This window comes from Bombus fervidus, chromosome 17 (genome assembly GCF_041682495.2).
Source record: "Bombus fervidus isolate BK054 chromosome 17, iyBomFerv1, whole genome shotgun sequence".
In the NCBI taxonomy this organism is placed as follows: domain Eukaryota; kingdom Metazoa; phylum Arthropoda; class Insecta; order Hymenoptera; family Apidae; genus Bombus; species Bombus fervidus.
The window spans coordinates 4,170,109-4,191,258 of NC_091533.1; the positions used below are offsets into that span (position 1 = coordinate 4,170,109).

At 33.6% G+C, this 21,150-nt stretch overlaps 3 protein-coding genes across 33 annotated transcripts; 2 read left to right on the forward strand and 1 right to left on the reverse strand.

The window, feature by feature from the left end:
- The first annotated feature begins 738 nt into the window (after positions 1-738).
- Positions 739-13,173, forward strand: B52 (serine and arginine rich splicing factor B52). Of its 23 annotated transcripts, none has more exons than XM_072020292.1 (12): positions 739-900; positions 3,135-3,261; positions 3,978-4,048; positions 5,674-5,769; positions 6,404-6,427; positions 6,578-6,634; positions 6,838-6,907; positions 11,112-11,185; positions 11,261-11,479; positions 11,798-11,923; positions 12,281-12,343; positions 12,406-13,173. In XM_072020292.1, exons 2-12 carry the CDS (start codon positions 3,136-3,138, stop codon positions 12,557-12,559), a joined length of 1,080 nt encoding a protein of 359 aa, XP_071876393.1. In that variant the 5' UTR covers positions 739-900; position 3,135; the 3' UTR covers positions 12,560-13,173. The 23 variants fall into 23 exon arrangements, with proteins under 23 accessions (XP_071876393.1, XP_071876395.1, XP_071876398.1 ...); XM_072020294.1 differs by having other exon boundaries at positions 12,418-13,173; XM_072020297.1 differs by having other exon boundaries at positions 11,261-11,449.
- Positions 13,174-14,592: 1,419 nt separating this feature from the next.
- On the forward strand, positions 14,593-19,222 carry LOC139996140 (uncharacterized). 4 transcript variants are annotated; one of them, XR_011802145.1, is made up of 12 exons: positions 14,593-14,946; positions 15,046-15,131; positions 15,194-15,413; positions 15,905-15,985; positions 16,048-16,137; positions 16,222-16,364; positions 16,456-16,630; positions 16,820-16,946; positions 17,026-17,204; positions 17,290-17,378; positions 18,486-18,657; positions 18,963-19,222. XR_011802145.1 is itself a non-coding variant. In XM_072020270.1 (11 exons), exons 1-11 carry the CDS (start codon positions 14,748-14,750, stop codon positions 18,486-18,488), a joined length of 1,392 nt encoding a protein of 463 aa, XP_071876371.1. In that variant the 5' UTR covers positions 14,593-14,747; the 3' UTR covers positions 18,489-19,222. The 4 variants fall into 4 exon arrangements, 3 of the variants coding, with proteins under 3 accessions (XP_071876371.1, XP_071876370.1, XP_071876373.1); XM_072020270.1 differs by having other exon boundaries at positions 18,486-19,222; XM_072020269.1 differs by lacking the exon at positions 18,486-18,657.
- On the reverse strand, positions 17,595-21,150 carry Swi2 (Protein singed wings 2). 6 transcript variants are annotated; one of them, XM_072020278.1, is made up of 11 exons: positions 20,742-21,150; positions 19,945-20,109; positions 19,694-19,856; positions 19,457-19,613; positions 19,227-19,375; positions 18,952-19,140; positions 18,522-18,680; positions 18,284-18,394; positions 18,082-18,171; positions 17,806-17,864; positions 17,595-17,677 (listed from the first exon to the last, which is right to left on the reverse strand). In XM_072020278.1, the coding sequence occupies exons 1-10, from the start codon at positions 20,768-20,770 to the stop codon at positions 17,832-17,834; spliced, it is 1,245 nt and encodes a 414-aa protein (XP_071876379.1). In that variant the 5' UTR covers positions 20,771-21,150; the 3' UTR covers positions 17,595-17,677; positions 17,806-17,831. The 6 variants fall into 6 exon arrangements, with proteins under 6 accessions (XP_071876379.1, XP_071876378.1, XP_071876376.1 ...); XM_072020277.1 differs by having other exon boundaries at positions 17,595-17,742; XM_072020275.1 differs by having other exon boundaries at positions 17,806-18,007; positions 20,742-21,148.

Genomic DNA, 21,150 nt, shown 5'->3' on the forward strand with positions numbered 1-21,150 from the left:
GTTTATTGCCGCGACCTAATAATTTTATTGTTTATTTAAATTTAAAATCATACATATTATTGTATCTCGTAATATTTCATACATGTTATTTCAATGTCTTAATGCAATTTGCTGTCAAAAATTTCTTTTATTATATACCATCGGCCTAAAAGAAATTCTAACGATAAACAATTGTAATTCAATTTTATGATAAAATAAAATTTCATTTGTATTTAATTTTATAATATTTGAATTGTATCAAAGAAAATAAGTATTTTTTTCATAGTATTCTGTATTAAAATATACAAAAATTACTTCAAAAATAACATTACATATTTAAACATCGTTGTCATCTAATATGATCTTTTGAATATCGCGCTCTATATTGCTGCGTATGCTATCCCGAATACAAATTGTATGTAGGATGCATTTATATCGGTCCGCCAGTCCGATAAAAATTATTATCAGCTATACATATATTACGATACTAAGTAAAAATGGGATACAATGAATAAATATAAACTTTATTGTTTTAAACGTAGTAAATGCGTAATTTATCTATAAATAAATTTTTTGTTCAAGCGGGGATAGTGAATTATAGCAAAACATATTAAGAAATATAATTTTATGTTATATATTAAAGGTAAAATTATTACCCTAGATAATAATCTTATATTATTGCTTAGAATTCGTAAAATTTATTTAAAATTATGCTGAACTTCTGCTACTAGGCGTCTGTTGTCGAGGCTTGACAAGCCAGCGACTTTGTTCTGCACTGTGTGAACCCCGTTCTGTTTCCGTTATTGCAGCGAGTCATTTTGCTTCAGACGCCGATCATTACTTCTTCTAGTAATTTGAGTGGTGTCGTGTCGTGGAAACAGATTTCGGCAAACAAAGCAACCTATTTTTACGCATATTCAGGTAAGTTTGTAAATATATATTTCCTTATAATACTGAATATGCATTAAAAAAGTGATTTGTTTTCAAATACTTTGTTTTATGGATGGAACGGCCGCGTTTCATGATAAGTACCCTCGACATATCACATCATGATGGTTTAACGATAATTCATCGATGATACAGATTTCCCAATTGCATTTCTCATAATTAAAATAATTAATTTATCGTATTATTTGTTTATTTTTAAATTGTATGTTAATGACGTGGCAGGAGCGCTCCGAATGCTACGTCATATGGATGCTCGCTCACAAGACCTTCTAGAATTAATTACAATGGATATGCGCACGTCGCAATTAATCGTTTTCCTTAGATAGCTATTATATATATATATATATATAGTCTAGATATTATGTATATAATGTTCTATAAATTCCATCTTAGCGTTATCGTTAATTCGCACATCATACTGATAATTTTCGAGAGGTTTCCACAACTAAAAAAAAAAAAATAATGTTTCGCAGTAGATATAATTATTTTATATAATCGTAACATGTTTTTATAAATACAGTTATCACATTTTTATCCGCATATAATCGTGTAAATTACGTAGCAGAAAAGGAGGACGATAAGCAATCACACGACCGCCATTTTATGAAACGAGTGCCCACTAAAAACATGGTTTGTCGCTGGAGTTTGAAATATATATTATACTTTTTATATTAAGTCACATTTACTTTATTTACTTAAACATGAATAAAAAAGCAAGTTAAAATTTGGACAAAAGGAAAAGGATTGTAGAGCTCTTTTACTTTTAGAAAGTGTGGTAGGCGAAGGAGGGAAAATAATTCAACCCGTGTATCATGTATTAGTACATATGTATTGATACGTTGTCGTAAAGTACAGTCAAAATCTCGCAATAAAAGTAGAAAACTATCTTTTTAACACCACGAATGAGTATACTCTATAAGCTTATATCGTAGCCTAAAAGTCAGTGCTCAGATGGTAAATGTTGATACAGCATATTGAAAATTAAGTTTCACAAATCGAAAATTGTTTTACATATTTGCCATTCCTAATTGTTTGTTTACAACATCAGACGAGTTCGGTACGTATAGTAAAATTTTCCGCTTTGCATTGTTTCTCCTATTCAGAATAATTAATTGTAAATACCGAACACGGCTAATGTTCATACTTCCTTAATACTTGTGTAAACTTTTTGGCTGAGTAAGCATGAAGACGAATACCGTAGTAATATTAAATCATATTTTATCTCAATGTGCAAATTATTAAAACACTTTTTATTTAGTTATACATAGACAAAGAATGTTTTATGTTATCCACAAGTGCATGAGATGTGCTTACTATAGTTGTAATTATTCACTCTTGTTTCTTTGCTTGAAAATAAATAAACTTAATATTCAGTAAGTTGTCATTTTTAGATCGTTATATATCACTTAGTCTTATTAAATTCATTAGATTATGCAACTATAGATATTAATGCTTCTCAGAATTTTTTTTTAACATGCAATAAATCATATGGCTTCAAATTATATATTTGTTACATATTTGTATATAATTTATAGCATGTAACCCAATGTGAATTATACTTATACTCAAGTTATGTATAGACATGAGTATTGAAGTATAATTTTTGCTTTATTTTTTAATGAATTTTTATTTGTATATTAACTTAATATACGTGTGGAGTTTTACATGTTTTGTTAAAAACGACCCTGTGTGATTGTTATAAAAGAATGTATGCTGAAGTACTATATTTCTCGACTACACGGAATGTTAGGTTTGGAAGCAAATTTCATAGTTTTGTATTACAATAGCACCTCTATATTGCACTTGTGACCTATTGCCGTCAGTTTAATAGGCACAAATCTAAGTGGTAAAGCTTTCTTTGACATAAATTTTTAAAGTTTCGACAGAAGTATAAAGTAAACTCACCAATGTCAATTTTATTAAGTTGCATTGCCATTCTCAGCCAGAATATTGGAAATTAACGTAACAGTTCTTATGTTGTCATGCGACTAAATGGCAGGTTCTTAAAGTAGCCTGTTATGTATGGTGTTTTTATATTTTCCTTTAAGAATGAGCACCCGAGTATTCGTTGGCGGATTAACATACCGGGTGAGAGAGCGCGACCTTGAGAAGTTCTTCCGGAAATATGGTAGAATCAAGGAGGTCGCTATGAAGAATGGATTTGCCTTTGTGGTAAGTCTAATGTGGTTCAATTGTTTTTTTTACAGTATGGTAGGGACAAGGGTCTATGTCGGTGGGCTTCCATACGGCACCAGGGAAAGAGACCTTGAGAGATTTTTCAGAGGCTACGGTCGATTCCGTGATGTCCTCATCAAGAACGGTTACGGCTTCGTTGTAAGTACCTAAATCAAATTTTATACACATACCCAACACTTTACTCTACTCAATTTGGTCTTGTTATTTAGTAATAGAAAGTGTAGAAACCGCTTCTACACTTTTTTGTTGCTTCGTAGAAAAATTGTGAATTATTTTATTATTTCATCTGCGACCAATATGCGTAGAGGATAAAGTGTTCTACTTAAAAAATAACTTGAACTCGTGAGTTGATCTGACCTACCTTGAGCCCTGAACACATTGGTACTGTGGCTGCTTAATGGAACTGTGTGCTGGTTTTCATCGATTAATCTACAAAATGTTTGTAAGTTACGTATTATCAAAGGGGAATCGTGTTACTTATATCAAATATTTAATTACCATTTACTTTTGCGACAAAATACCAATTATAAAATTAAAGGCCATAAAATTACAAAATTAAACAATTCCTTAAAAATTTTGCGTTACTAAATCAAAATTATTTAAATCATTAAATTATTAATTGAATCTTCTCCCTGTATAGATTATTACTCCACTTTGTTAGTATGCACTGGTGGAATATTCCTGAATATTAATAACTGCAGGTTCACATATGTGTGTTACACGCTAGCTGTACTTTATGAATTAATAAGATGTATCGAATAACACGAATAATACAATATAATGCTGCATGTAAAAATTGGAACTGACAAGTTTCCCCCTTATTGTGATTTGTAATAAATCTATTTTGTTTACAGGAGTTTGATGACTATAGGGATGCCGATGATGCGGTCTATGAGCTCAATGGAAAGGAGCTTCTAGGAGAAAGGTAATACATATTACATATTTGTTATACATATTTTATACATACAAATATATTAGAAGTATGAAGAATGGTGTAGGTAGCATGTTTTGCATGATTAGTTTGTTCACCATTAAATTTTGTTTTATACATTCACATTTACGTATTAAAACTTGTAATTTTCAATTGCACAGTTTACAAAATATTATGATTATTGGAAATTACAAGAGTTCATTTTTTTTTTTTTTTTACAATTTTTTAAATTACTGATCATCTCTTTGCCATTTATTTATTATTATATTATAAACATATATTAAAAATGTAACATTAACCTGTTTAATTATAATATTAAAAAGTTTGATTTAATGGACATATATTATTTAAGCATTTTTTGAAAGATTTGGAGATGAAAATAACTTTGTTAATGTTATGTAAAATAGGTAGGATTATACATGAGAAGCAATAGCATTGATATTTATTTTACTTTAATAACCTTTTATGCATTATTGGATAATAGTTTTGTTCTAGAAGTTTCCTAGTTATTTGCGATTAGAGGCAAAGTAGAATTCTTGGCTATAAGGGAAAAGAGTTTTATATTAAATATCTGTAAAAAAGAGTCGATATTATTTTTTGGGAATAAAGCGTTTGCAAATTGAAAATCGCGAATAATTGCGCTTTTAAAGTCTTATTTTACTTTTGTTTATGTTCAAGTTTTTAGATATTTTTAATGTTTTTTAAAGTATTTTGAATTCTATCTTATTGACGTAATAATTTGCTGTTGCTTCTGTATAATTGCAACATATACAAAAACATTTTTTTTTTTTTTTTTTTTGTTATTATCTTTAAGTTTAACAAAACGGCGTCTGTCCTCCAAATTATTGATTGGGTTTGTTCTGCAATAAAAGTGCATCTTACTTAAATAGCCGATATGACTTGCCGCCATTTTGAACTACTTCCATCAATTCCCCGATATATGTGTTAAAGAGACTATATTGATATACTTTATAACGAATGCCTCAGAATTTTACATAATGTATATTGCTTCTTTGACAAAACAACAACTTGTTTAACAAACAAAACGAGAGAAAAATACAAATATGTATCTTTCGTAATGCGTTTTCATAATTCTCTGGTGATCATGAACAATTTTTTTGTCCAATTCCTCGAAGTGATAAAAAAAACGAAGCTAAGAGAGGTGTAAAAGAAAAGAATGAATACAAACTGGTCCCAGTTAATTATGAGAAAGCCTTGAGCAATTTTATACGAATGTATAACTTAGATTAATGAATAAGTTGCGAATTATAAGTGGACAGCAACTAGAAAAATTAGAGAGGGGATGAAGAGACAAATACGATGATGAGGGGACAGCGCCTCAATGGCTGGACTTTGTAGATAAAGAACGAGGCGGATGATATTTGAACGGATTTCGAGAGCAGGCTGAGGAATGGAAAAGAAAATGGAAAGAAGGATGGAGGGAAGGAAGCAGCTTTAGAGTAAGAATTAGTCGAGGACTTAGGCGGGGTTTTGTTGGGTGTGTTTCAGAGTGGCGGTGGAGATAGCACGGGGTGTTTCAGGGAGGCGAGGCGACCGTGGCTACGGACGCTCACGCTCCTGGAGAGACAAGTAAGCATATCCAATGTGTCTTGTTACAGAATTACTGTAGAGAGGGCCAGGGGGACACCTAGGGGTAGTGACCAGTGGCGCTATGGTGACTCCCGTGGTGGTTATGGGGACTCGAGGCGATCTGCGTAAGACACGCTATCCTTTTTTTTATTTTATCAGAGCGATCATTATCCCCTACTCCCCTGCAGGCAATTAAATTGAGATATGCAAAATCTTGAATAAATTTTTTCGAGTTAACTTCAATACTTCTTTTTTTTGATATTTGAATAAAACGGAAGAAAATGTTCTCTTTGAATGTACATTAAATTCGATTGTATGTAATGAAAAATGATTTTACATATCGTCCATACAGGGAAGAACGTAACCTTGGATATGATAAGCTCTAAAATAGAAAGAGAGAGAGAGAGAGAGAGAGAGAGTGAAAGAGAGAAAGAGTATGAAAGAGGGTGTGAAAGAGAACGAAAGAGAACGAGTGAATGTTGCAAAGCTTGCCAATTTGCATACGATGAAAGTTCGTCTAGGCACCGGCGAATTCTAATTAGTTTGAATTGGTTGTCTTGGATTTGACTGCTCTCCCGAGTACGTCGAATTAATGGAAGTCTTAAAAAACTCTCACTAGCTGAGAAATCTAACACATAATTAGTATATTATAATGCCTAGTGAATACCCTCCCAGACATTATGTTTATTACTGGTAGATGAGAGAGGTGGATCGATGTAATTGGCGACTAATAGATGTGTGGTATTGTGTTTGTTACAGCCGAGACGATATGCGGCACGACAGGTACGCTATTGCTGCATTTTGAGTAGATTTGATTCGATTGGAACAGGTGATTGATTGTGTGCCTGAGCAATGAGTGCAGATCTGTAGTTATTTGCTGAAGGTTTAACCAACGATCCGTTATTTCTGTTCACATGACATCCCTTTTTGCAGAGATAGTGTGAACAGAAACACGAGGACTGCATCTAGCTACAAGCAATCATTGCCCAGGTACATACATCCAATGTTACGCTCTAACGATACATCTTATAATTTATTCTTCTAAATAATTACAATATTGAATATTACAACTCAAGTTTTACGTTTCCATTCTTAGAGTTTCGCTATTGTTACGTATAAAGTCAGGTCCAAGACAAACCTGCTTCTATTGAAATAATACAAAGTAGATAATATCCGTACTTTTCCCTTTGTAGATACGGACCACCAACACGCACCGAATACCGGCTCACCGTGGAGAATCTCTCGAGTCGCGTTAGCTGGCAGGTAAGTAATATCTGTACCCTTGGCTTCGCACTTACAATACGTCCGATAGCTTTTTCGTGAGTTTGATTGCTACTCGAGGTTTTCAGAATGATTACGATATGCGAATATTCTGTCGAAAATGTGCGCGGGTAACCGATCCCTATATATTTTCTCGCTAGCGTTCGATCGTTCCGCATTTCGTGTTTTCCCCGAGTTGAACCAAACTTACACGCGCGGCATTTTTAGCATTAATGTTTTTATTCGATTTTTCTTTCGTCATTTTTAAGTTTGTTTATGCATAACTGAAACTCTAATCCGAGTTTACAAAAAAAAGATGTACATTTTGATCAAGTAAGTCTATGGCATATTTTCGAAACAAAATTTTTTATCCTAATTACTTTCGCTCGTGGTGGTGAGCAGAAGTGAAAATGTACGGAAAAAGAGAAAGTACCAGACGAAAGGTGCAGAAACATAGAGGGATGAATATGGAAAATACACGACCCTCCTCCCCCCCCTGATTAAAAAGAACAGGCATGCGAATCACTCGATGAACATCACGTATAACGTGTGTTGCACATTGATTCTTGAGTAAACGTAAAAATGACACTGAGAAATCGGATCGTGCTACTTTGTGCGTACTATTTGGAAGAAGAGGTGTGTACGTTTCGAAGACGTCGAGCAAATGAACAGCGGAGAGGAAGACACGAGATAGACCAATCGGAAGGGCAATCTTGGGAAAACAATGGGAAATGCGAACTATGTGGGAAATACCAGGACGCACTCCATTTTTAGAAATCTCTGATCTTTAAAAAAGAGATGTATATACGTATACATCTGTGTACACAAAACTCTAAATATCCATGCCAACGAATTAAAAAAAAAAAAAAAAAAAAACGAGACAGAAATAGAGATCCTTTGTGTGCATGTGGACCAAGTCTTACTTGATCAATATACATTGCATATATATATATATATATATAAACATATATCCTCTAATCGTACTTTTCGGATGATTGGTTGTCTTTTGATGAAAAAAAAGTATATACTTATCTATGAATTTCTCTCGCTCAATCAATTCTTCGACGTTCCTTTTTCAATTTATTATTTCATTTACGTTCGGCCAACAGTTGAGAAAAACAATAAAATTGATGTTCTTTCCGAAGAGCCATGTCCTCTTCGCCGAGGAGGGGCGACCGGTAGGGCCAATAGACTGATGATGTGCGATGATAAAGATGACGATGCACGCGATGGGCCCGCCTTAAGGTCAAGTGGCACCAGGTTGGTTTCTGAGGTGTCCCGGGTGAGAGAGATAGCCGCGTGGCACTGGGTACACCTACTACCTACCACCTTCTACTACTTGCGCAGTGATACGTGGTGAAACCCAGTGATGAGATAGGTTCTTACGTATCTGCGATCTTCTCATCGTGATCGCTGGGAGAGAAAAACGTCGTCTGCCTTCTACGATCATCAATGACTCTGACCTGTATCTTTGCCTGGATGTGTTACAACAACAATCACCACTATTTTACTCTCAATATATTTCCATACTTCCCTCCCATCATTACCATTCTTACCACATATTCTCTCTCTGTTACATCCTTTATGAAATATTTCGTCATCATCATCATCATCATCACTCTTTGATCCTTCTGCATTACATTTATACTCTTGACATCTTGTTACTCAACTTTATTATTGACCCTTTATATTACTCTTCATAATGAACAACTCACAATATTACTACCACTACTGTTGCTACTACTATCATCACCACCACCGTCATCATTACTACTACTACTACTACTACTACTACTACTACTACTACTACTACTACTTATTACTATCACTACTACTACTACTACTATCACTGTCACATTTGTAACTACACCACGACTGTTACTGCTACTGGTACGTCACCAACCTAGCCATCTAGTAAGTCAGGCAGCGGCCACCCATGAGGGCATACACGGGCCGAAACCCGAACCATCCGCGACTACGCCACACAGATCCGTTCGACCCAACCAAGCGCCGTTGTGTCTGGCCTTTCTCTCTGTCCGTAAGCAAGGTGGTGCCTGGGCCCAAGGTAAATGCGTCACCTTAACCGAGTGTACTCTTTAGATATATACATTATATCTATTATATATCTTATATACACTTACACACTTTTGTAACTTGTTCTCTTATTTATTGATATCTTTTTAAGATATATATTATATATCTATTAACTGTGCACCATAGTTCAGGTGTTTTATACGTGTGTGTATATATACACACATCCTATATCAATATAGATCTCTACTGAGAATGTTCAGCGAGCTTGGAGCCGTGCACACGCAATAAAAAAAACCAATACCGGAAATAGGGAATCAGCTTAACAAATTACCTCTATGATATATATTAGATATATCATATATATATATAAATATATTTATATATATATTTATATATTTATATATATTAAGTGTGCTCGAAATTAGGCATCCGTTCGTTTAATAACGATATATGTAGCAGTTGGTTTAATTTTCTGTACTTTGTGTATATATTCGTTGATCATTATAAATCATGATTTTCAAATAACTCAGCGTTTACGTTTTTCATGAAACGGACGCTTTTTACGTGTTTTTTGAATGAGAACCAAAAAAAAAAAAAAAAAAACAACTTTTCTTTATGCAAGGCAATTTATTTCTTTTCGTAAAATTTAGTTTTCTTCTCAATTTTGGGTTTGTGTATAAAACATAGAAAGGAGACATTTCAGTCATCGAGCGTCGTTGCAGATTATCCATTAAAGGAAAACAATTTGATGTATCGACAAGATTCCTATTGTTACGCTTTACTATGCACACAGGATACAAGAACGTAATTTAGGATTTTTTAACGCATCGGATAAGAATTTGTTTTGAAAAACTGACCTATCATGCATGATTCCGAAGAAACATGAAGATTGAAAGACAAGAGTTACCTACACGCACGCACCTAACAAGAGAGAGAAAGAGAGAGTCCACGACATTAAGCCGTACCTGGTTCCCACAAATACAAGAAACAGTCTCTCAACCATGAACGTATACAGTGGATACCAAACAGAGATTTTTTCCTCGTTATGGACGATGAATCATGAAGAACAGATAAGAACCATCCACTCACATCATTAAATCATAGAAGACATAATAGGAAAAGAATATTACATCAAGAGGAATATACAGTTTCCAAAAGGGAGATTCTCGATGAATATCATAGCAAATAAATGATTTCTCCTCTACGTTGGTTATTTTTAAAGGAAAATAATTGGAAAATGTTCTTACTTTCAGCATCGGTCCAATTTCTTCGGATTTTTCGAATTCCATTTTCCAGTTATGGTGTGATAGAAAATAAAGTATATGTTCCTCGTTCTGTATACACGAATTACATTTATTTTTGTCATCTTTGAAATACAGGTTTTGCAATGTGGGAGACATTCTAAAAGAAACCGAATATTTTTTCAACATATTCTGAACCATATTCGTCTTTCATTGTTCACTGTTTGATTTCACAGGCAACTGTCTTCTCTCTGCCTTATGCAGTTCCATCTTTTCAACGATCCATATAGTTTTTGATCGAACCTACGGTTTGCGATTTCTTTCCGATTTAACTAAATGATAGAAAAATTGACTTTTTTAGAAACTTGTTTGTACGCAGCATGATTTTGGTGGAGTTTTATTGTGAGCTGCTCTGCAGAAATTATACATTCGATGATATATTCGTTTGAGTAAAAATATAGTATTTTCTTTAATTACTGAAAGATGCCTTTCACGGTATGTATTATTTTTCTGCAGGGTGGAGGTTTTCTATAAAAACAAATGACTATACTTGTTTTAAAGATTGAATTGCATAAAAAGAAAGGTTGCATCAACCGCAGATACTAAATTCGAGCACATGCTTTCAACATATATTCTCCACACTGAAGATTATGGACAGACAGGAGATATAACATGGTTTTTTTCAATAAGGATAGAGTTTTTGGTATATACTTCAGGACAAGGAGGATTACTATATTTAATATGTGATAGGAGAAGTATAGTGGACAAAAGTGCACAGGACACATTTTAACTTATGCGTAATCTTTAGTATAGGAACACAAAACTTAGTCTTATTCATACGTGAATATTAACCGTATCTCATTATAATTTAATGTAAGACACATCTTTTTATCATTGTAATATACTAATTCATCTTCTTGTGTGATGCTCAGGATTTGAAGGATTATATGAGACAAGCTGGTGAAGTGACATACGCAGATGCGCACAAACAGCGCAGGAATGAAGGGTAAGTTACATTTTCATTTACAATTATTTCGTTATATTGATGTAGTTTGATTAATGGCATAATTTAATGTTACAGGGTTGTAGAGTTTGCAACATATTCTGACTTGAAGAATGCTATCGATAAATTGGACGATACAGAACTAAATGGACGTAGAATCAGACTGATTGAAGATAAAAGACGTGGGCGTCGCTCAAGATCCTCAAGTTCGAGATCAAGATCACGGTCACGATCTCGATCTCGTCGCCGATCCCGCTCCCGCTCAAGGTATTATCGTCGTTCTCGATCCCGATCAAGGTACTGTCGGGGGGCGGCAATGTCTCCATCATTTTTTACTTTAATACTAACCATACCTGTAGCATACTAGATTCTAATTTTGATTACCTCGAAATTTACTGCATACTTCATGTTTAAATTTTCAAATTATTTTACACCTTTTAATGTTTAATCATATGTTAAATATGTTCAGTTCTCGCGCATAATACAAGAACATTCATCTAGACTAACGTAGAACAATTGCAACTGATACGATGACAGTTATTGAAGTAACTAGATCAATTTCGTGTATAGTATGTTTTAAACATATTGCAATGATATATATTTTAATTGTATCAGGAGTCGTCGCAGTTCTCGCAGTCGTAGCCGTCGCAGCAGCCGTTCTAAATCAAGGGCACATACTAAATCAAAATCAAAGTCCAAATCCAAATCTCCCGAACGTAGCCGAACCCGATCTAAATCCAAGTGAGTATTTGTTCTTCTGTGTATTTGTGTTATGTCACTTCTAATTTTGTGATGTAAAGTTTATTTATTTGCTTTCTTTCTTGCGCAATTATCAATAATCGAATGTTATGCAAATATCTCCTACGTTTCACATGTATTTCACTTTCATTCTTTGGCATTGTGTTTGGGCTGATTTTTTTTTTTTTTTTAAGAAACCTCTTACGGCATTTTTCACGTTTATACGAAAGAGAAAAACAGTTTTTTATACTTTTAATTATATCTCCCTGCATCCTCTTCATTTGAACTATAATTTTGCAGATCAAGAGACCGCTCAAAGTCGAAATCTAAGTCAAAGTCCAAATCCAGATCTCGTTCTAGGTCCAAGGCTGAGAGGTCAAAGTCCAGGTCGCAGTCCAAATCCAAAGCCAAGTCTCCCTCGAAGTGAGTTCAATTGATATAATTAGCGCAAGAAAAGCAAATCAATCGTCATTTTTTTAATCTAGCTCTTCTTCCAGAGATAGATCTAGTCGCGAAAGATCAAGAGGCGACAGATCGAGATCTCGATCAGGCAGCAAACATAGCAAAAGCCATAGCCGTTCTCGATCACCAATGAATGGCGACAAATCACCAGAAAGTAATAAGCAGAAAGCTGATTAAAGAAAACGTGAAATAAGAAAAGGAGGAACTTTTATTGTGAAAGAAAATAATCTGGGAGAAGGAATTTTGTCCTCTTTTGTTTCCTTTTTCTCTCTTTTTTTTTTTTTTTTGTCTATGATTAAGTGCATTCAAGAAGCCAATTTTTCATGCCTTTGTTTTTAAGAAATCGTCGATTTTTTTGGTGACATTATTACTACTACTTGTAATTAACATATATATCGTTTTAAAGATAAAATTTCTCAGATCTTGTAAAATTTGGAACAGCGACACAAAAAGGAGTTAATTATAGTTAACAATCGGCTTAAGTATAATTAAATGATTGTACATGATTTACTTAATTGAACCAAACTGTACATTGGTTACACATAATTTTAACTGTACACTCGTCATCTTTGAAGAAACACCACCAGACGCATTTAGAGAATTAAGATTTCTTCATACGTACCTTAAACGAATTCTACACATTTTTTGATGTATCGCCGTGTATCAAGGAATTTCCTGTAATGGCTTTTTGTATATATTCCTAACGATCACATTACTTCACAAGACAAATGTGATGTGTATTAAAATTAGTGGTAAGAGGTATCTTATTATCAATAAAATTTCACGCTATATTTGTTTTTTCACTACTTATTGTTTCGACCTTTTATATTTTTATTAAGGAGTTTTTAATATTTTATGTTTCTGCAAATTACATAATATAAGTTTAGCGCATTGTTTCAAAATTAAGAGTAATTAGGCTATTTCGAGGGTTTATAGTGAATATTTATGGAACGTTATAAATGGTTGAATTTCTCTGCAAAAGTCCTATGTGAGATGTTCCATAAATTGAAAAAGTTGTTTATGATTTAACTTTTTGTAATATTCCGCGATGGTTGATACCGAGATTGTGTATACGCTGTGTCATAAGATAAAAATTTGATACGGGAGATTTGCTTGAGACCGTAATCACAGATTTTAGATAACATTGCTTAGAATAAAATATTTCCTTATGTTTCATAAAATAATCATGCATCAACAGGGCGAGAATAAAATTTTTGATAGGCCTATGCGAAGATCACGCACAATTTGCAATCTATACAATAAAGGATTACGCGGCGAATACATTAGTAATCATCAATGCCAAGTAAACTATTTGCGTTAGTAATAATGAGTAAATATTATACATTTTCTATAGCCGGATAACTTTAAATGTTTATAATAATATTAGGGTGTTATTTCAATGATGTACTAGATACACGAATCACTTGTTTTGAAGCAAGTAATCCATGACGCTTGTTGCGCATCATTTAGTTTTCTGTTATTTGTATATTTCTGTTTTTAGAGGTTTTTTTACAAATAACTGAGAATGCAATAATTATGCTTCATACTACGTGTTCTATATCAAACTATAATCAAACGATCATTCTTCTTATTTGCAAATACTGTTTATAAAAGAAAACTGACTTCTCCATTTTTCTTAATGATTTTGAATAAGTATTATTGGTGTGATTTATAATAAATATTGAAATACAATGGGCATTAATTTATTCTCCCTTTATTTCGTAATATGTTTCTTGTTGAATTCTCCAAGTATCGTTTTTATTTTCTTTATCATTTCCTTCTCAAACTTTATCAAATTACATCAAATTGGTTCGGTATTCTTCGCTTAGGTACAATTCTTTCGGTCGACACTAAAAGGGTTAATGAAGAATAAAACAATAAAAATTGCATGACAATAATACAATACCTAGATAATGACATGAAATGAATGGGATATGCAATATTATATTATACTAATTATTGATCTATATAAATATTACCTAAAATTCGAGACGAAATCTAGAAATTTTAGATTTAACTTCTTAGAACCATAATCAATCGTAAATATGAGCTTTTGTCGTATGTGTAAAGATAAGATTTATTATATTCATCACTTTTTATTTTTTAGATTGCACTTTCTATTTATATTACTTGTTCGTATAATTGAAACTACTATTAAAGCCAAATGCAATAAGACGGTGCAAAAAGTATCAAAGCCAACTCAGTGTTGCTATAAATATTACCGTCTATTGTCTGACGTCCTGTCAATCTGTCAATGAAACCAAGGCACCTTCTTTTTTACAGTATACGTTTTTGTTGCCAGTCTGGCAATCGGACCAAACCTTAATATCTTATAAATAGGATACAATAAAGTCCATGTTGTCGAATGTCTGAACGCCAAGATTCTACGTGTCAAAAATATGAATTACCAAAATCATTGCAAGGTACAGAGGATGCCGAGTTCGTCTGGAACATGATAATCGAAAGATTTCCAAATGCGGCACCGCTTTTATGCGAAATGGAGACGGTTATCGATCGAGCCGAAGATCTTCTTCAGCAATTACGAGCACCTTGTCGTGAAATTGGTAGATGGCGATTATTTATATAAGATTTCATTCATTTTTTTGTTTAATTATCCATGAGTTCTAGTATTAAAAAAGATCTCTCACTTTACGATTCGATAGAAACATCCACCTCTTTCTTTACACAAGATTCAGAAGACTCAACTGTAATGTTTTCCGCTAGGGGATCGGTAATCACTGAAAATGACGTAGGTATCGGAAACCCAATATTATAAATTGATCTTTACGATTCAATATACATGTACCATAGACTATAGAAGAAAGTGACGCGATAAGTAAGAACGTGGCCGAGATACAAGTTTCAGAAAGCAGTATCGACGAACGAGAAGTTAACTTAATCGATGAAACTCAAAATTTGGTTACTAAAGAACAAGATATAGGAAATCAATCTAGTGACTCGCTGATGACGAATAGTTCTACTACGCAGAAGTTTTCAAGCGATGAATCTGCTTCTCTTAACGTTGAAACAAGTTTGCATAGTCTCATTTATCGATAAGATTAAAATGATACTCTGTAATAATCGAAGGTCTTTCTGAAAAAAGGACTATAAGACAAAATGAATTATGCAAATTGCATTGGAAGTTTTAGTTCCTATCTTCGATCATTATTATTTGAATTGATAACTATTGGACTGTAGATATTTATCGAAATTTATATTTCTATGAACGTAGTTTGAGAAATGAAATCTACATAGGAAATTATCTTATTTGCTAAACGCTATAATAAATACTATACTTTAGATATTTTGTATATTTTTGCACATCAAAACATTGCAAACTCATCAAAAAGTCTACGATCTAATGATTAACATAGCTCTTATATATATCTATAAAATAAATAAAAGTTTTATAATAATTCAATTACTTGACTAGGAAACACATCTCGATTTCTATCCGATAGACTTGTACATTCTCTTTTTAGAAAATTATTCAATTGATTACTGATTATTATTTTCATGCAGATACCACTAAATTGATGAGAGAGACGTGCAGTTTAGAGGAGTGGAGTAAAATAGCAGATGATGCTATGCGAAACGACGCTGGTATTAATAATCGTTATAAAACTATTTCTTTCGTATCGCTAAGTCAACTTCTGTTCTTCCAGCCGAGGTGCAATCTGTTAAAAAAACGATTAACATGTTCGAAAAACGAGCCAATTTCGAAGAAACTAAAATGGAAAGCCACAGTATAAAAAGTAATTTTATCATACATTTGCAATTTAGTGTTAAGTAAAAAATTCTACCATATAATTAGATATCTAAGATCAAACGTTTTATAGAACACGAGGATTCTTTTATTACACTGCACCGCCAGGAAACATGTGCTGACGTTGGTGATTCCGTTATGGAAATTGGCTTTCATGAAACCGCAAGTGAAAAATTTATCGTCGATAAAGATGATGCGATAAATCTTTCAATTCAAGTAAACGACAATTGTCTTTGTTTTCTCATATGTACAATTTATTATACAATATTTTTACACGATTTATTGGACAATTTAAAATCAATTAAAGGGTAGCGGTGACGACAGTTCACCGAAAATCGTTAGTCAAAGAACGCCATTAAACATTTTAGAGGCATATGCAAAACGTTGCAAAATACCAGTCGAATATGAATACACAAGCGACTGTTTACATCGTCACAAATCGAACGTCTATGTAATACGTGGAAATCTCGCTGGATTTGCTGGTAATATCTTACGTAAATATTTAACGAATTCATTCGACGCGACAAAAATTGAAAAAACAAACGCTATTTTTCTTAAATAGAGCAAATCATTTTTTACAAATTAGATAATAACAATGAACAGTAAATAAATATCGTTGCGTAAAAATTTCAATATTGAGTTCATTCGAAGCATCTTATATGAATTAACAGCAACATCTAGAGGTTTTACCGAAGAATCGACAAAGAACGACTTAGCCGCGAAAATTTTACAAATGATCGCGAATCAGAAGATGAAGGACGAAAAGCTCGGTGCACTCGTGGATCTTACACAGGAAGAGTACGTACAAACCTAGTTCACGACCCTTTACTTATCAATGTTAGATGATCATAATCAATAAGTTAAACGTTATCTACAGACTGTTGGAAATAATTAATCTAGGCACGGACGGTCTGAGAGAAACAGCTCAAAGAAAGTTATATCAACTTTGTCTTAAAAAAGGAGTTCCAGTTCCAAAGTATTGTGTGGAAAAAATGAAAACTTATCAGGGTTTGACTTACGTCGCTACTTGCTCTGCGTTAGGCTATATCAGCGAAGGTTTAGTCTAGAAATTTGGATAACAACTTTTTCCAATTCGTTTTTCTTTCCTGCATCTAGTTTGTCTTTTTCTAAATAAATACAGGTCGTGGTGTGAGAGAGTGTGTGGCAAAGAAAGCAGCCGCCGACGAGTTGTATCGTCAATATTGCGAGGATCAGAAAGCAGAGTCGAAGGTAAGCTTCCTTGGTCTTATAATTCTAGTGATCTTTATTTATTATATTACATTTTCTACCTGTAGTTCTCTTTTCTTTTAATATGTGCTTTACAATTTGTCTAACTCTATTTATTACTAAATAACTGGTGGATGGTTACTCCTAGCGGGATACCATCTTCCAGTTTGTCCATTCTATTTCTTTGGCGAGGTCAGTAGGATGTTTTTTTTCTTAGTCTTCTCCTTATATGGGTTTTGCTCGTTTCAGCAGCCAGCTGGTTTCGATGTGTTGCCATTCGTTCTTTGTATTTATTCGCGTATCTGCAGATTATTCGTAGTTCGTCGGGATTTCGACAACGATTTTTTTCACGATACTATAATATAATCTATATAATCTGATATAATATCCGAGGAAAGTCTTGGAATATATTTGAAGTCGTATTTCTTACATGGATAAGTATTCATTTATGGTATCTTAGCAACGATCCAGGGCAGTTTGCCAGTTTTTCTGAAAGACCAGTAGTCGTACAGCAGTTTCCCGATGATCAAAAGTATCAGAAATGCTAGGATAATATTTAAAATGTCCAAGGGATGAATTATAGAATCTTCGTCCGAGGAAACGCAAATTTCAGTGCGTCTCAGGTCTTTTATCTTTGAAAAAGATATATGAATCGTTTAAATATTCTCCAACGAAAAACGTGGTAAAAAATGATCGAATAACTTACAATTCTATCAGAAATGTCATCCCCGTTGGTAGACGAACATCTGACATCGTTAATGTCTTTTATTAAATTCGTATACCTAATGAGGAGCTCCTGCAAATGAATTAAACTTCAATGTTTTCAAAGTCCTTGGAACTTGGCATTTAATTGAAAATTTCTGATTTCTTTATGTTATATCAATCTACCATGATGATTCGAATTTTACCTGGAAACCCGGTGTAAAAAGACAGTCGCATCTCCATGGATTTTCTCCAAGATACAAACTTACTGCGTTTCCATTGTGTAGTAACGCGTTTTGTAGGGCATACGTAGGCAACTGAAATAATAACAGAAAACTTTGATTATTTATATTGTATTAAATTTGCCGGTTCCAATCAAACGCAAATCTTCTAATATCTTTGTTCCAGTAACGTGTCTTCGATCGACAAGAATATAATACAAACATCTGTTAATTTGTTTCCACGAAGATTAAGCAATCGAAAACGATCCACCCAACTAGATCCCTCCAATTGAACAATCGATTCGATCATATTGTCGTTCAGATATAAGTCCTCTACTCCTTTATACACAGGATTCGTCGTGAGTGGCCTCAAATCCTGTATCTACAATTAAAATTCTATTTTTTAAGAAGTATTCAGCCGATCTATATTATTGCCAATATTGTTGTCGATATTTAGGATTTCCAATATTATCGTACGTAAAAGATCAATCTCCGGTCGATAAATATGTACATGTATTATCAATACAACATTGAGCACATTAAATCTTGACAATAATATCGACAAATAATATTGATCGTCCGAATGCTGCTTTAGTTATTAACGAGCTTTTAATATTAAGCATCTCGAAGAATAGTATTTAAAATGTTGCAACTTTGTTTCCAGATAAATGAAGAGTAGTGGTATTGGCGGGTAAGAAACTTGGCATCTCGGTTAATCCACGATCACTACAGTTCACCGAAACAAAGGCCGTCAGTTGCTTCTGAATATGTTTCCCTCCGTTACCAAATACGTATACTAATTCACAATCGCATACAGTCTTTGTACATTCCTCTTTCAACGTCTGAAATAGTAAATTTATTAAGTTCGAAAGGTTTGCATAGATTAACGTTGCCTCTTATCAATAAACTGTAATATAAAATTGATTACAATAATTATTTCCACAACTGGAATCAGTGATCTGCCATCATAAGGAACTGTGCAACGTAAATGTTCTTTATCGGCGATTTTGTGGCCCAACGAACCCTTTCCTCTGTTTAGAATCCACTTCGTATCCTCCGTACATTTCAAAGGATTGCCTTTTGCCAAATAAATTGTGTTTATAAATTAAATTCATAAAAAAATTTCATTAATCATTTTTTTTTTTTTTTGTTTTTTACCAGAAAGATAAATGTAACGTAACGAGGAGACGTTGAAAGTTTCAACGTCGATTTCTGAAAAGCTATTGTTTCGAAAATCCAGGCTCTTTAAGTTCGAAAGATTGACGAACGTATTTTCTGGAAGTATTTTTAATTTAGTTCCAGTTATTTCCAATTTCTGAAGAAAAATATCACTTTTGTAACGACAAGAGAAATACTCGGTTAAATATTATTATCAATACAACGAAACACACGAACCTCGATCGATCGAGACTCGTTTGGAAAGGATGACACTAATTTAGTCAAATTTCCTTCTCTGATCGTTAGCTTTTTCAAAGAAGAAAATCCCTGTAGAACAGTCTGAGGATCGAAGGTCGTCAGGGGCCAATAGCAAAGCACCAATGTTCGCACGTTCTCATCTCTAAACAGTCATACTTAAATGCTTTTCTCTCCGTACCACAGCTATTTAAATACTTATTAGTAAGTAACGAAGCATTGGCGATAATCACCCAGTCTTCCATTTATCCTCGAGGCCATGAAAACAAACCAAACGGCGATCTTGTTCCTTGAAATTGCATTCGGTGCTCGTGTTCGAGTTTGTTTGACGTAGATCGCAAGTTTCTTCGTTCGTGTTCGCCAACGAGAGTCGCGAATTCATCGAGAAGAACGTTATTCTATTTCGATCATGCGTTAATCAATAATCGGTATATATCGTAAGATAATGAAACGACGATATGAAAGATGCTTTATAAAATTATTTCGATATATCGGTCGGCTGTAACATTTTTCGGTCACGTAAGTTTCGAATATTGTATTAAAATAGTGGCAGAATATTATCTAATCTTTCGCGGCTTAATTCCTCTTCAAACACGGAAGCACGTATACGGCTATAATTTAACAGACGCAAATAATAATAATCCTCCGTTACATATCTAATCGCCATTCTTTCAATTTCTTCTCGATTTGAACATTTTGAGACGATCGATCAGGACGAGTAATAGTTTGTACGCTTGAAATCGTGTTGCGAAAGATTTTGCAGACGCGCAACAGAAAATCGACCTTTTTCCTGTCTGCAGCGGTATCCGCGTTTGCTTAACCGCCAGTATAACGTTTGCTTGACCAATTTTGAATTTCGTGCGATCAGAGCCGTTTTATTATCAAGGAAAGTATAATTCTAATAAAAATTGTGATCGCGCTACTTTGAAAACTAAAGTTTAATATAGTCGGACTAAAAGCGCCTAATAGATTATTTAATGGATTGGTCGATAATAATAGAGAGCTATAAAAATGAAAAATGTTTACTTACAAATAAACGTAACTCAACGTTTTCCACATTTTAAATGATCGTTTAAACAGATCTTGCCCTTAAGAAAAATGAAGCGTTTAGTCAGAACTGAACAAGAACGTTATAAATATTTTATCAAGAATTTTCCATCGATTCGTTAATCGTAAGTGTACACAGGAAATAAAGAACCATATTCGAATGATGCACAAGTGTCGACCGTGGCCTGGTGATGTTAATGAGAGAATCGAAGCTGATCCTCTTCCGTCGGATGAATAACTAAGACGATGCGAGGGTTTAACTACGAGAGAACATATTGCAAGATTCGAGCGCAGACGCAAACATTCGATTTACATAGTGCGCCAATGCACATTGTGATAATTAGATCTTTTAGAATGGAAAAAACAATGATCTGTAATCGTTTACTCGCGTA